This window comes from Vombatus ursinus, unplaced genomic scaffold (assembly GCF_900497805.2).
Source record: "Vombatus ursinus unplaced genomic scaffold, bare-nosed wombat genome assembly UNPS02015152.1, whole genome shotgun sequence".
Taxonomy (NCBI): Eukaryota; Metazoa; Chordata; class Mammalia; order Diprotodontia; family Vombatidae; genus Vombatus; species Vombatus ursinus.
Window position 1 is genome coordinate 730512 of NW_020954930.1, and position 13196 is coordinate 743707.

The following is a 13196-nucleotide window of genomic DNA, read 5'->3' on the forward strand; positions in this document are numbered from 1 at the left end:
ACACAGTTATTCTCTGTAGCCTTTTATCCATTCCTGAGGTTCCACATAGTTAAGGCTCTGCCATCTCCCAGTGATTTCCTAAGCATGAATAATCTTCAGGAGGATGGGAAGCAGGTTCCATTATCCTTGTGAGGCAGCTCAGTATCCTACTCACAGCCTCCTGATGCATGAGGAGCAGCCTACTATAATCGTAAGGCCTCATGACTGTGCTTGAGTCAAGATCGCTAGTGGGCCGCTCGATTTGGCTCTGCTAGAGCTGCTGGCTTTGGTTTGAATGAAAATCGATCTCCATCCTGGTACCTGAAAATTAACTGGGCTTGGTCTACGTGTTTCTGACCGGAACATAAGCTGTGGTAGCCACACATATAAATTAGGACTATGGGATCATAGGTTCAGAGTGGGAAGGGACCTCAGAAGCTATTTAATCCAATCCCCTCTCATTTTACAGAAGTGGAAACTGAGGCCTAGGGAGGGAAAGTGGTGTGTTATATCCCCCAATTAGCATGTGAAATCCTTTAGAACAGGGACTGTGTTTTTTCCTTTCTTTGTGTACTCAACACATAGCACAGAGTTTGGCCCCTAGTAGGTGCTTAATAAAGGCTTCTTGGCTGACTACAGTTGACCTACCCAAGATCACACTGATAGTGGGAGAGCCATGATTCGAATCTTGGACTTTTGACTATCAATCCAGTACTCGTTTCTATTTATTATGCTTTGTTTCTGTTTTATTCAAAATTGGATTTCTCTCTGTGCTTAGGTCACGGTAGATACACCAACCAGCCCAGTGACCAGTGGACTCCCGCTTTTCTTCGTGATAACTGTCACTGCCATTAAACAGGTAACCCAACACTTCTTCATATACAACATGTGGTGCACCTCACGTACCTCCTCAGCCTTTTTCCTTAGGGAGGGGAGGCCTTGCACGTTAGCTTCCATGTAGCTGACTTGTCTCCCAATCACGGCCCAGATGATCGCAGCCTTTCTTCCCTCGTGAGCTGAACATATGCCCACTGGGTAGAGCTCTCTACTTCTCTTCTGCCATTTCCAGTATGACCCTATTGAATATCGGACCACAGCTCCAGAATGGTCTTGCAATGGAGGCTAATTATCTTCCTTCTCGTTCCTACTTTCCTTTAATTTTTGTTTCATCTGAACCTGTGATTGCTTCAGGCTGGGAAACTCCCAGTGTGAAAACTCCCTTCACCGATGCAATTTGACCACCCTGGCACTTCATCTGTAAACTTAGAACATTAGAAATGTTAAGGATCTTTTTCAGGGTCACATGGACAAGGATGTATTAGATTTAAGACTTGAACTTGGGTCTTCCTGACTCCAAATCCGGCCCTATATTCCCTATCCCACCTTGACTCCTTACTTCCAAATGAAGAACAACTATTCTATTATATCCCTTTCTGTCATGTTTAGCTGGGAATGAAGATTAGATGAACATGTGTATTTCTGCACGTAGGCCTAGAGAGGCAGTGTGGCATATTGTATAGTATCCTGAACTTAGGAGACTGGAGAGGCCTAGGTTCAAATCCTACCTCAGATACTTAGTAGTCATGTAACCCTGCACAAGTCACTTCTCACCATCCTTGGTTTCCTCATCTATAAAATGGGGATAATCATGCCAGTGGTACTTGTCTACAGTAGAGGTGTAGTGAAGCAGAACCAAAGACCAATCTAGGGATCCTAAAGACCGGAGTTCAAGTCAAGTGGTTGTGTGACCTTGACCAAGTCACTAATCTCTCAGTACCTCAGGCAACTCTCCAAGACTTCAAATTTTAGGTGACATGCCTTGCCTGTGTTGGTGGTAGGTAGCAGTTTCCATACTGGGAATTAATTAGCCATTATGGAAATGAAACAGACAAAATCACAGGTTTAGACAAAAAAGCCAAACGTGTTAAAAAAAAAATAAAGCATTCACTTCCAGGGCTGTTGTGAGACTTTATGTCATAATGGACACACAACACATTATTATGTATACATGTCAGTTATTACTCAGAATATTCCATGAGATTTGCTATGTTCCCAATGTAGACATTCTTTCCAATAATACACATTGCCATCAGTCCGTGGTAACTTATCCTGAACGACTCCCATCTGTGTCCTCCCCAAGTTTTCCCCTGGGGGCCAGCCACTGTCAGCTGTTATTAATATCCTTCATTGAGGACTGTCCATAGTCGGTGGCCTTGATATCTGGCCTTTGAGTTCTCCTCTCAGGGAGGGGGAGCTCCATTGCTTCTGGTAGTGACTTTTGCAAACTGCATGTTGACTTGGGGGGATTGGGAGAACGAGTGGACTTGAAATCTTTCAAATATACCTTGACAGTTCTGGGTACTCAGCTTATTAAAAAATATACTGTTTGACAGTGATTTATCTAGACACTTTAAAAAGGGACCCAAAGAAGGCAGCTATTCTGAGCTTTGTTAAGCAACAGGGGGCAACTCAGATCCCTCTCTTTCCTCTTGGGGTTCCCTGCCCTCCTCTTGCCTATCAGGTACAGCAGAAATATTTTGTGAAACCCTTGGCTGCTAAATAAAGACCTTAAGAATGGTTTCCCCTCAGCCCTGTCCTGTCCACCCCTTCCTCCCCTGCCCCCCAGGGCTGCAAAGATGATTTGCTTTTTTTTTTAATTTAATGACAGTTTATTTATCAAAGATTATTTTCTTAAACATCACTGAATTGCTGTTTCCAAGAATAGCCATGTATAGTTTTCAAAAACTGTCCCCAATTTATCTTCTCTCAATTAACATTCATCCCCTGGTTACTTCATGGGCATCTCTAGAAGTACGCTCTGGAGCCATCATCTGGAATTGCCGAAAGGAAGATGAAGAGATTAAATGTAGCCCCACAGGAAAGAGAAAGGGGTTGGGAGGGAGAGAAAGAAATGATTAGGAAATTTTTCTTTTTAAGAAGTGTTATTGGATGTCTTTTTTAAAAATCATATTCACTTCCAGATCTATTCTTTCTCCCCAACTCCTCCTTCCCTCTCACTCTTTTATAACAAAGAAAATCAGTTAAGAAATAAAAACAACCCCAATACAGTGACTACATAGGTAATGTAGTGACCATGTATGTAACATGCTGCCTCTCTGTCCAGAGCATGGAGGTATGTGTCATTATCTGGGCTCCTGGACTATGAAGGGTTTCTCAGATACATAGAGTTCACCTTCCTCATTCTGTTTTTCAAGCGGTTGTCTTTGAAAGGGAGCAGGGATCATTGCGGTAAAAAGCTACAATCTGCCAAATGAGACGAGATCCTGCCTTAGTGGCCCCAGGTAGCTGATGCAGCTGTGAACATCTTCCTTCCTTTGATCAATCTCAGATAAAAGGCAAGAAGTGAAAGGAAACACTCTCCTGGTTGCACTTAGTTTGTGAAAATGAATGAAGGCACTTTTCTTAACCTGATCCTCAGTTTCCTTATCTGTAAAGTGAGAGGTTGAACAAGATGCTTGCTGAGGTCCCTTCTAGCTGTAGCTTTAACATCTTATGATCAGCTGGCCTCTAAGGTGTCCTTCAGCTCTAAATCTGTAGTCTTATGATTAGAGGATCTGTCCTGGGGATAAAAAGGACCCAAAACGCATTGAAGCCCAAGCCTGTTCTGATAAAAGGACTACAAGACTTGGAGTGAGGGGGGCCTGGATCTCACCTCCCCCCATTTTGCCATTGACTAGAGTCCGGATGACTCACCTTCTTGAGGTCAAAACTGGCCTCAGATCCCTGCTAGCTGTGTGACCCTGGGCAAGTCACTTCACTCTGTTTGCCTCAGTTTCCTCACCTATAAAATGAGCTGGAGAAGGAAATGGCAAGCCATTCCAGGATCTTTGCCAAGAAAACTCCAGATGGGGTCATGAAGAGTCAGACACGATTGAACAATGACTAAACCCTCCTTGTTTACTTACCCCCTCTGTAAAATGGGAATAATAACATTTGTGTCACAAATGGCACTGAATTATTGTTTATCTCAAATAAAGTAATGTTTCTAAAGTGTCTTCTTAGTCTGAATCGGTAGGTCAAGGTTTTATGATTTTAACCTCTGGTTTGGGAACTCATGCCACCAATTCAGATGGTCCCTCCTCTTTAACTTAGCAGATAACTCAGAGTGTTGCAAAAAGCTTAGAGATTTCAGGTCACTTGCCCATGGTCACATAGGGAGTTAGCACCCTAGGTGGGATTTGAACTCAGGTGTTCCTGACTCCAACCCCAACAGTCTCTCCACTGTGCCCTGCTATACACATGCTCTTTTGTGTTTCACGTTTTTTTCCTCCATATGCACAGTTTCATAAATCAAGCCAGCATAGTCACTTGTAATTTTTGATAGCTACATCACATTCTACTGCACGTTTCCTTACATGCCTGAGTTTCCAATGCATTTCCACTTATCTTGGTAATACAGACCATTTAAAAACAATTAAGCCATTTCCATCAGGGCCAACCTGATTGTGCGGCTGCTTTGTATTATCTGGTGTCTTGGATCTTTGGAATGTTCCCTGGGTGACAAGATTCCCCGGGAGGGTAATGTCTAAAGTGTGACTGGAGAGCTTGATGATTCATTTTGCAAGGGACTGGTTGAATTTGCTAATGTCTTTGCTTCATTCTCTGAGACTGATTGGGGAGCTGGGTTTTTTTGCATCTAGGGATACGAAGACTGGCTCAGACACCGAGCTGACAAAGAAGTGAATAAAAGCATTGTCTATGTTATTGAAAAAGCAAAGCGAGTGAAGAAAGAGAGTGAAGCTATCAAGGTAACTTTTCCATTTTCATTCATTGATTTCCTTATTTTGAAAGAGTTATTGATGCCTTTAAAAAGAAAACACACATCACAGTCATTTATAGATATACTCTGCCCTCTCCTTCCCTTCCACCCCAGTGACCCTTCCCTTAAGATCCACACAGTTACTGCCTCTGGCAAGGAATGCTGAGATTCATACCTATAGTCGCCACAAAAGGAGGATTTATTTTACTCATCTCTGGAACCTCATGAGGTGGTCACCATAATTACATAGTGGTGATTTTTTTTTCTTTTTAGAAAGGAATATATTTGCGTGCCATGAAGGCTTAAAACTCAAATGCTAATAGAAGTCACTTCCTTTCTCCCCATCTATCAAGAGAGGAAGGAAACATGATAGGAAGAGGAAAAAAAAAGAAAAAAAAAGTATCTGAGGCCAGATTTGAACCCAGGTGTTCCTGACTCTAGTAGTGTACTGGTAAATGTTTCACACCAAGCTCTGATACACTTTTTTTAAAAAATTAATTTATTTTGATTTATGAACAATCACTTCCATATGCTTTTGAGTTTAAAATTTTTCTCCCCGTCCCTCCCCGAGACGGCGCGCAATCTGATATAGGCTATACATATACATTCCTATTAAACATATATATATATATTTTTTAGGCAATTGGTGTTAAGTAACTTGCCCAGGGTCACACAGCTAGTAAGTGTCAAGTGTTTGGTCTGAGGCCAGATTTGAACTCAGGTCCTCCTGACTTCAGGGCCAGTGCTCTATCCACTACGCCACCTAGATGCCCCCCTTAAACATATTTTCACATTAGTGATGGTGTAAGTAAGAATTAGAACCAATAGGAGGAACCAGCAGAAAGAGCAAACAAAACTCAACATAGCTAATAGTATGCTTCGATCTGCATTCAAACTCCATAGTTCTTTCTTTGGATGTAGATAGCATTTTCCATCATGAGGCCTTTGGAGATGTCTTAGATCTGATACACTTTTAAGTTTAATTTGCATTCTTAATATTTTCTCCACCATTTTCTTAAATCTGGACTGGCAACAAAACAGTCAATCAGGCCCTGAATTTGTACTATTTGCTGATTTCTAAAGTGTAAATGCTCACTCTGAAAATTTAATACTCAGCTCTCATGAACTGGCCCCAGCACATTTATAGGTACTAGTATCATTTGGGCCTGGTTTGGGGATGCTCAGAGATGTCCTAAGATGAATTACAGCTCATGGGAGATTCCTTCCCCATACTCCCAACTCTTGGTGAATTTATGATTGGTATATGAGGCCTCCAGTATTTATGGGCTAGGTTCTAGTGGACCCCTGAAATAAACCTAAAGATGAAAGCAATGCAGAGAGCCATGAGAAGGAGTTGCCTGAGAATAGGAATTTTACCCTTTGAAAAACATTTTAAAAAAGTAAATGTTTTATTGATGCCTTTTTTAATCTATTGCTGTCATATTCCAATGAATTCTCCCACCCTCTGTGATAAAGCCATTTTCTGTTAACAAAGAATTGTGTGCCTCATACTTGGAATGAAAGAAATCAACACATTGACTGTGTAGGTAACTGCACTGATAAAGGTTTAGAGTTCTGCTTTTCTTTTTTTGCATTATTGTGGCCACCATCCAAATTATTCTCCTGGTTCTGCTTACCTCACTTTGCACAAGGTCATTATAAGTCTTCCCAAATTTCTCTAAATTCTTCATTTTCAGATACTGATTTATATCTCATCCTCTTCCTACCTTCCAGAATAGACCTGACATCCCAACCTTGCATTGGCAGTCTAGAGTATAAAGTATAGTAGGGGAGTCAGAGGGTCTGGGTTCAAATGTCACTTCTGATGCTTCTTGCGTGACCTTGGGTAAGTCACTTGACCTCTCTGGGCCTCAATGAGGGAGTTGGATTAAGTGATTTCTAAGGTCCCTTGTAGCCCTAGAGCTATGATCCTGTGTGTGACCTTGGGTAAGTCATTTCAGTTCCCTGGGGCCTCAGTTTCTTTCTCTGTAAAATGAGCAGGTTGGATTAATTGGTTTCAGAGTTCCCTTCTGGGACTAGATCTAGGATCCTATGATCCCCAAAGGCACAAGCAGCAACCACCACAGACAGATTGGTGACTTTGGCCAGGTCCTTCTGCATCTTCCCTACCTCCCTCTTCCTCATCTTCTACTCTGCCAACCTTCTCATCCCCCTTAGGCTGCTGTCCATAGTGTTCAAAGCCTGAGATCCCATGATTTCATCATATGTGCCCTTGCTTCCATAGCTACCCCTTCTCTCTTCCTACCCCCCCATTCTGACTCAGTCTGGTCACTGAGGCCAATCTCAGCTAAGTATTGATTAGATGAAAGCAATTTAAGGTGAGAGCAAACCTTAACCCTTTCCGGGAGAGTAGCTACTTCCTCAGAGACAAACTTGGCAGTAGAGTCTGTCCAAATGTTCTCAAAGTGGAGTCTGGGGACCCCTTTTAGACGGTCTATGAGGTTGAAACTCTTTTAGAAATTTTAATTTCTAATAGAGTAAATATTTTTAAAATTTCTTATATGGCAAGTATGGCTAGATACAGTACATAAACAAAAGCTTTTTGGGGGTGCGCTAAATATTTAAGAGAATAAAGGAGTCTTCAGACCAAAAAGGCAGAGAACTGCTGTTTTAAGTCTAATTCCTTCATTTTATAGATAAGAATAGGGGCTTAGCTAGGTGGCGCTGTAATAGATAGAATACCAGGCCTGGTGTCAGGAAGATTCATCTTTGTGAGTTCAAATCTGACCTCAGAAACTTACTAGTTGTGTGACCCTGGGCAAGTCACTTCACCCTGTTGGCCTCAGCTTCCTCATCTGTAAAATGAGCTGAAGAAGGAAATGACAAACCACTCCAGTATCTTGTTAGACAAGACTGAACACCACCACCATAGATAGGAATGCTGAGGTCTTAATACTATCCTAGATTTTAACCTCAGAGGTTAGAGGAGGCAAGTTACTTGATAAAAGTGATAAAAGGACATGGTGGAAGCAGAACTAGAGCCCAGGTCTCCTGCCTCCCAGCTCAGTGGAGTGTTCTGCCAGATGGTTGATGAAACATGGGGAGAGCTATGTTTTTGAGCAGAGGATGGCCTACCTCTTTGATTCCACGTGATATTGCCTGCTCTCTGTACCTAGGCAGAGAAAAATCCTTGGACCTCAAGAGTTGCATGAAGTTGTACCTTCAAACAAACCCCTTTTTCACCTTTGCAAGTGTACCTATAGCACACTGGGCCTTCATCCAAACCAAATTCTCATTGGGTGAGAGAAGGCAGTTGGGCACAATGCCTGTTCAAATGATAGGAAATGTCTGTCTACCAGTAGCATGCTAGGCACAAAGTTAGACCCTTTGGAGTCAAGGAGTCAATCAGTAACATTTCCTGGGCATCTTGCTTATGAGGCTCGGGGCACGGAGTGAACAAAGGCAGGAGTGGGAGAGGACTGGCCACAAATGAGGTTCAAAGAGTAGCTAATTGGGCTTAGAAAGTAGAATGTGGTTAGACTAGAAATTCTAAGCCTTTTTGGTGTCCCGGACCATTAGACAGTCTGGTGAAACCTATGGACCTCTTCTCAGAATCATGCCTTTAAAAGTATCAAGTAAAATACATAGTATTTCAAAGGAAACCAATTATATTGGAATGTAATTCTCAAAAGATTTTTTGAAGAACAAATTCATGGGCCTCAGGTCAGGAACCCTACAGGAACTCTGTAGGTCTAAGCATGCCTTCTTCATAGCCCTGTTGCTTCTTACTGAATTTTTAGTTCACTTTATTTGTTTGTATTCAATTTAGCTTATTGATTAAAGGCTTCCTCTGTGGTAGACTCTGTGCTGGGTACTGGGCAATTAAAAGGAAACAACAGTCCCTGCCCTCAAGGAGTTTCCATTCTATTGGGGGATGCAACATGTACATAGATTGGTTCCATACAATATTGTTTGAGCTGGAAGCAAGGGCTGACATCTTGGGGGAATTAGGGAAGGCTTCCTGGCACCTGAGCTGAACCTTCGAGGAAGCCAGGGGTGCTAAGAGGAAGTGGAAAGAATAGTCACAGCCTTCTAGCAGCCTACATATTGATGATTTTGCAAGTAAATACCCCAGTTGTCACTATATCAAAAGCTGTAATGAAGGATATTGTTTTTATGTTTCCCTTTGAAATTGAACTAGAGTAGGAATAATTTGAACAGTGCTTTAAATAATCGAATATTTTTAAAAAAAATCTGATGTTGGATTTACCAGCAGCACTAAAGATGCATAATACCTTGCAAGTTGGTGATAAAGCAGCTCCAGGCTCTTTGAATGCTTTTCCATAGAAGGTTTGTGGTGGGTTTTCTTCTATCTAAGGTTCCTTCCCTTCGTTATAGGAGCTTGTGTGCTCCTAGATGAAGGAATCATTTATTGTGTTTAAAAATCAATGTTTTATTAATGTTTTTAAAAGACTGTTGTTGTTACTTTCAAGTGGCTGGACCCTATTCCCTACCATCCACCCCCAAATGCAAAATATACCCATCCATTGGCCTCGGTGTATGCCATGTGCCGCACCTGTAGTTCACCACCTCCCCCCCGAGACACTTCCCTGTCTGTCCTCTGTGGTTATGAGAATGAATTGATTCTTAGGGTGCTGGCTGACTGTATGGCAAGTGGTCCATAGATGAAATTATTTTATGTTCATGTATGATGTTCTTGGGAGTGGTGGAGGGAACGTAAGTGGAGCATAGGTACCTTCTGCTTGTGGATTGTTCTGTTTTGTCCTTGTATCCCAAAAGTCTAGCAAAGGGACTTGTACACAGCAGGTGCTTAATAAATGCCTACTGAATCAAGTAGACTTGACCATGAATTCCTCTCAGGCAGCAAAGAAAGAGCCAGTCCAGGATAATTATCACACCTCAGCCAATGTGTCTTTCCTGATTTGTCACACAGACTTTTCTGTGAACACATTTACGAGTAAAGGCATTTGGACCTACCTGGAAGATTTCATTGTCAATCATGACAGAGAAGAAATGAGAAATGTGATCCCCAAGGAATTGGTGGAGGGCTAAGGTCAGCCTGGGTAGCCTATGAGTCTCTTAAAGTGCCAGAGGATTTCTCCTCTGTCCTTATGACCTTCAGGGAGGATTCTTGTCATTCATCCAGTAAAATTTCCCCACCTTGCCATGATGCAGGACTCTGATGAGTCTCTTGGTTCCAAAAGGGAGGTCTTTGGGGCTAATCTACTGTGCACATAGAATTCTCTCTTGCTCCAGTGGGAATTCCACCTATAAAATGAATGAATGACTTGAAAGGAGCAAAGCTTATTTATCATTCTTTTCCCTTCCAGGTTGGTGATATTGTTGAGGTCCATGCGGATGAAACGTTTCCTTGTGATATTATCCTCCTGTCATCAAGCAATGATGATGGGACCTGTTATGTTACAACAGCCAGTCTTGATGGGGAATCCAACTGTAAGGTAATGTAGCAAAAGGACCCGGATTCTTCACTTTCAGCTCAGAGTAATTAATCTTTCAGAAGGAATTTGTGTTTTTCTGCTGTCTTGGTGGGGCTCATTGGAAAGTGGTTTTGGTGCAATTATCCTTGGAGGTTATTTACCCCCAGTTTCATCTGCACAAGTGTGTTCAGCTTGGGTAGTGCAAGTGGAATTCCAAAAGGCAAAAACAAAACAGTCTTTGCTCTCAAATAAATTCCTTTCTACTGGGAAGGATATCCTGTGGTCTTAGATAAATAAGGTGGAAGAGAGGGCACTGACATCTGCAAGGGGGTAGAATCGGGGAAGGCTTCCCAGAAGATCACAGATTTCAAGCTAAAATGGAGTGTAGAAGCTGAGGCCAATCTCACCATTTTATAGATGAGGAAACTGAGGCACAGAGAGTTGACGTTGCCTGACCTAGGTTACACAGCTAATAAGTGTCTGAGGTTGGGTATGAACTTAGGTGTTTTTGTTTCCAAGTCTAGTGCCCTATTCTCCATCCCACGGCTGGGTGGCCCCCAAGGTGAGCCTTGAAAGAAGACAAGGATTCTGAGAGGTTGGGGTGAGGAAAGAGCGAATCCCAGGCATGGAGGATGACCTGTGGGAACACAGGAAGCTGGGCGATGGAAGGTCAAGTTTAGGCTACAATACAGAGTTTGTAAAGGGAAGTAGTGTTAAGTGGTGTCAAACTGTGGAAGGCCTCGAAGGGTTGATTCTAGAGGCAGAAGAGAGCTATTGATGCTTTTTAGCAAGAGCATGATATAGGTAGACCTTTACCTCAAAATGATTATTTTGGCAACTGTATGGAGGTTTGATGGCAGAGGGGAGAAAGTTGAGGCAAAGAGATCAATTAAGACTCTAGTCTGTTAGTCCAAGTGAGGGGTGATAGGGCTTGAACCAAGGTGATAGCTACGTGAGTTGAGAGGAGTCAGGGAACAGGACAGGTGTACGAGGCATTTCGGAAATGTTTGTGGGATAGACTTGGCAACAGACTGACTTTGGCTGACAGGTGAGACTGGTTATAAATCTCCCAAAGTGGGGCGAGGCTGGTAAAAAAAACAAACCAAGTCTATAAAACAAACCGCACTGACATTTTTATGACCTTCCACTATTTATTAGTAACTGTTCATCTAATTGGTGAAAACTTGGTAATGAGCATATTCCAAGGCGGTAAAGTTGAGGAACAGTTTCACGGAACTGAACTTGCTGGCTTCTGTTTGGTGTTTATGTTGAATCTTTTCCAAGTGAAGAATACTCCCTTGACAGAATGGCCTCCTTCCCAGGGTGCAGGTAATATGATTTGAAGGAATTTGATCATCCCTTTTAGTCCCTTGGGGCACAATTTCATAAATTATTATTGGGAAGAATTATGAATGTGTGAAAATACATTTACTTAAACCAGTGACTAAGGCGCTCACCTGGTCGATTCTGGCAATGTCAGCTCTAACCTGTCTCCGCCAGCTGTACATGGTGTAACAACCCTTCAAAGCCATGGGGAAGAGAGGACTTTTTATGTATTGAGCCTTTGGGGAAGGAAGAGGAGACATCCTCTGGCCTCTGGCCTCTGGCCCAGGTGATGCTACCATGCCCTGGAGCCTGGGAGCTGGAGGCTTAGCTGGCAGTTAAACTGCAGATTCAGTTGAATTCAGTCAGCTTTCCTTAGATGCCTACTGTGTGCCAAGTACTTATTCTGCCATTAAAGAGATTGGCATTTAATTGTATTCGGTATCATAGGATAATAGCTGTGGTGCTAGATGGAAACTCAGAGGCAACCACTTCATTTTGCAGATAAGGGAACTGAGGTCTAGAGAGGGCAAGTGATTTAACCAAGGTCATGGGATTCTAGGATCATAATTTTGGTGCTGGATAGGACCTCTGAGGTGACCTAGTCCAACTCTCTCATTTTTCACACGAGGAAACTGAGGCCCAGAGAAGTGGCGTCACTTGCCCAAGGTCAAGGAATGAAGGAACAGGGAGGAGAAGTGGGTATGAACATTCAAACATGAAATTTCCTCTAACTTTCTCTTGATTAAAAAATGGACAGAGCTGAGCTTGGATCCTGAAATTATTTTTGAGTCTCTTTGTCGGGAATGGAAATCTTTTAAATGACTTCTTTCTGAAAGAGCTAAAAGGAAGGGGTGGGGGTGGGGATTCAATTTCTGGAGCTAGGCTGCTAAGCATGACTCAGACATTTCCTTAATATTCCACTTAGAAAATGACACCAACCTTTGTCCAAGATCCTATCTGCATTAGGCCTTGGTTGGGGTGGGGGGGCCACGGGCTGGCTTTATAAGATGTTTCAACTGGCGCCATACTTTCCATGTGAAATTAATCAAGTACATAATATACAGCAAGAGAAAGGTCCAAAGGCCTGAATAAAAGTAGGCGCATAATCCCTCTCACCTCAATCTCAAGTGTAGTGGCTCAGAAGCCTCTTAGAATTCATTAATAAAGCTATTTGGGTAATGGCACTCCTAATGCTGCTGCTTGTTGCTCCTGGCAGAATTGGAGCATTTTCAGCACCGAGAAGCGGCCGCTTAGTTTGTGTGTGTTGAGCCAAGTCAGTCCACCGTGGCGAGGGCAATAATAGAATCAAAATATAAATACATTGAATTTCCCCCCCCCCCCCCCCCCCGTGGGCTCCTCAGTTAATTACATGCATGCTGCAAACTGAAATCTCCCAGCAGGAGGTCATGAGAATGGTTTCAGGTTCTTCAATATCATTGAAACCCCAAAGCAGCAGGGGGAGCATCTAATTACCTCTGATACATTTTAAGAATAATATTGTACAACTTATTTGTGGGTAATGTGCATCAATATTTGTAGGCTTCTGCCAGAATGGCTCACTGAGCCATACTGTGTTCCTAGAATTCCATGGGTAGATATTTACTAAAAGACCCACTTTTTTCTTTCCTTCTTTCTTTCTTTCTTTTTCTTTCTTTCTTTCTTTCTTTCTTTCTTTCTTTCTTTCTTTCTTT

General features: G+C 42.5%; 1 protein-coding gene across 4 annotated transcripts in view; it reads left to right on the forward strand.

The window, feature by feature from the left end:
• Nucleotides 1–13196, forward strand: part of ATP11C (ATPase phospholipid transporting 11C) — a 220237-nt gene that overhangs the window by 109483 nt on the left and 97558 nt on the right. For all 4 annotated transcript variants that reach the window (XM_027846410.1, XM_027846408.1, XM_027846409.1 and 1 more), the window contains exons 4-6: nt 758–838; nt 4641–4748; nt 10072–10200. In XM_027846410.1, the coding sequence (XP_027702211.1) occupies nt 758–838; nt 4641–4748; nt 10072–10200 (318 nt within the window). The remainder of the gene's footprint in view (nt 1–757; nt 839–4640; nt 4749–10071; nt 10201–13196) is intronic.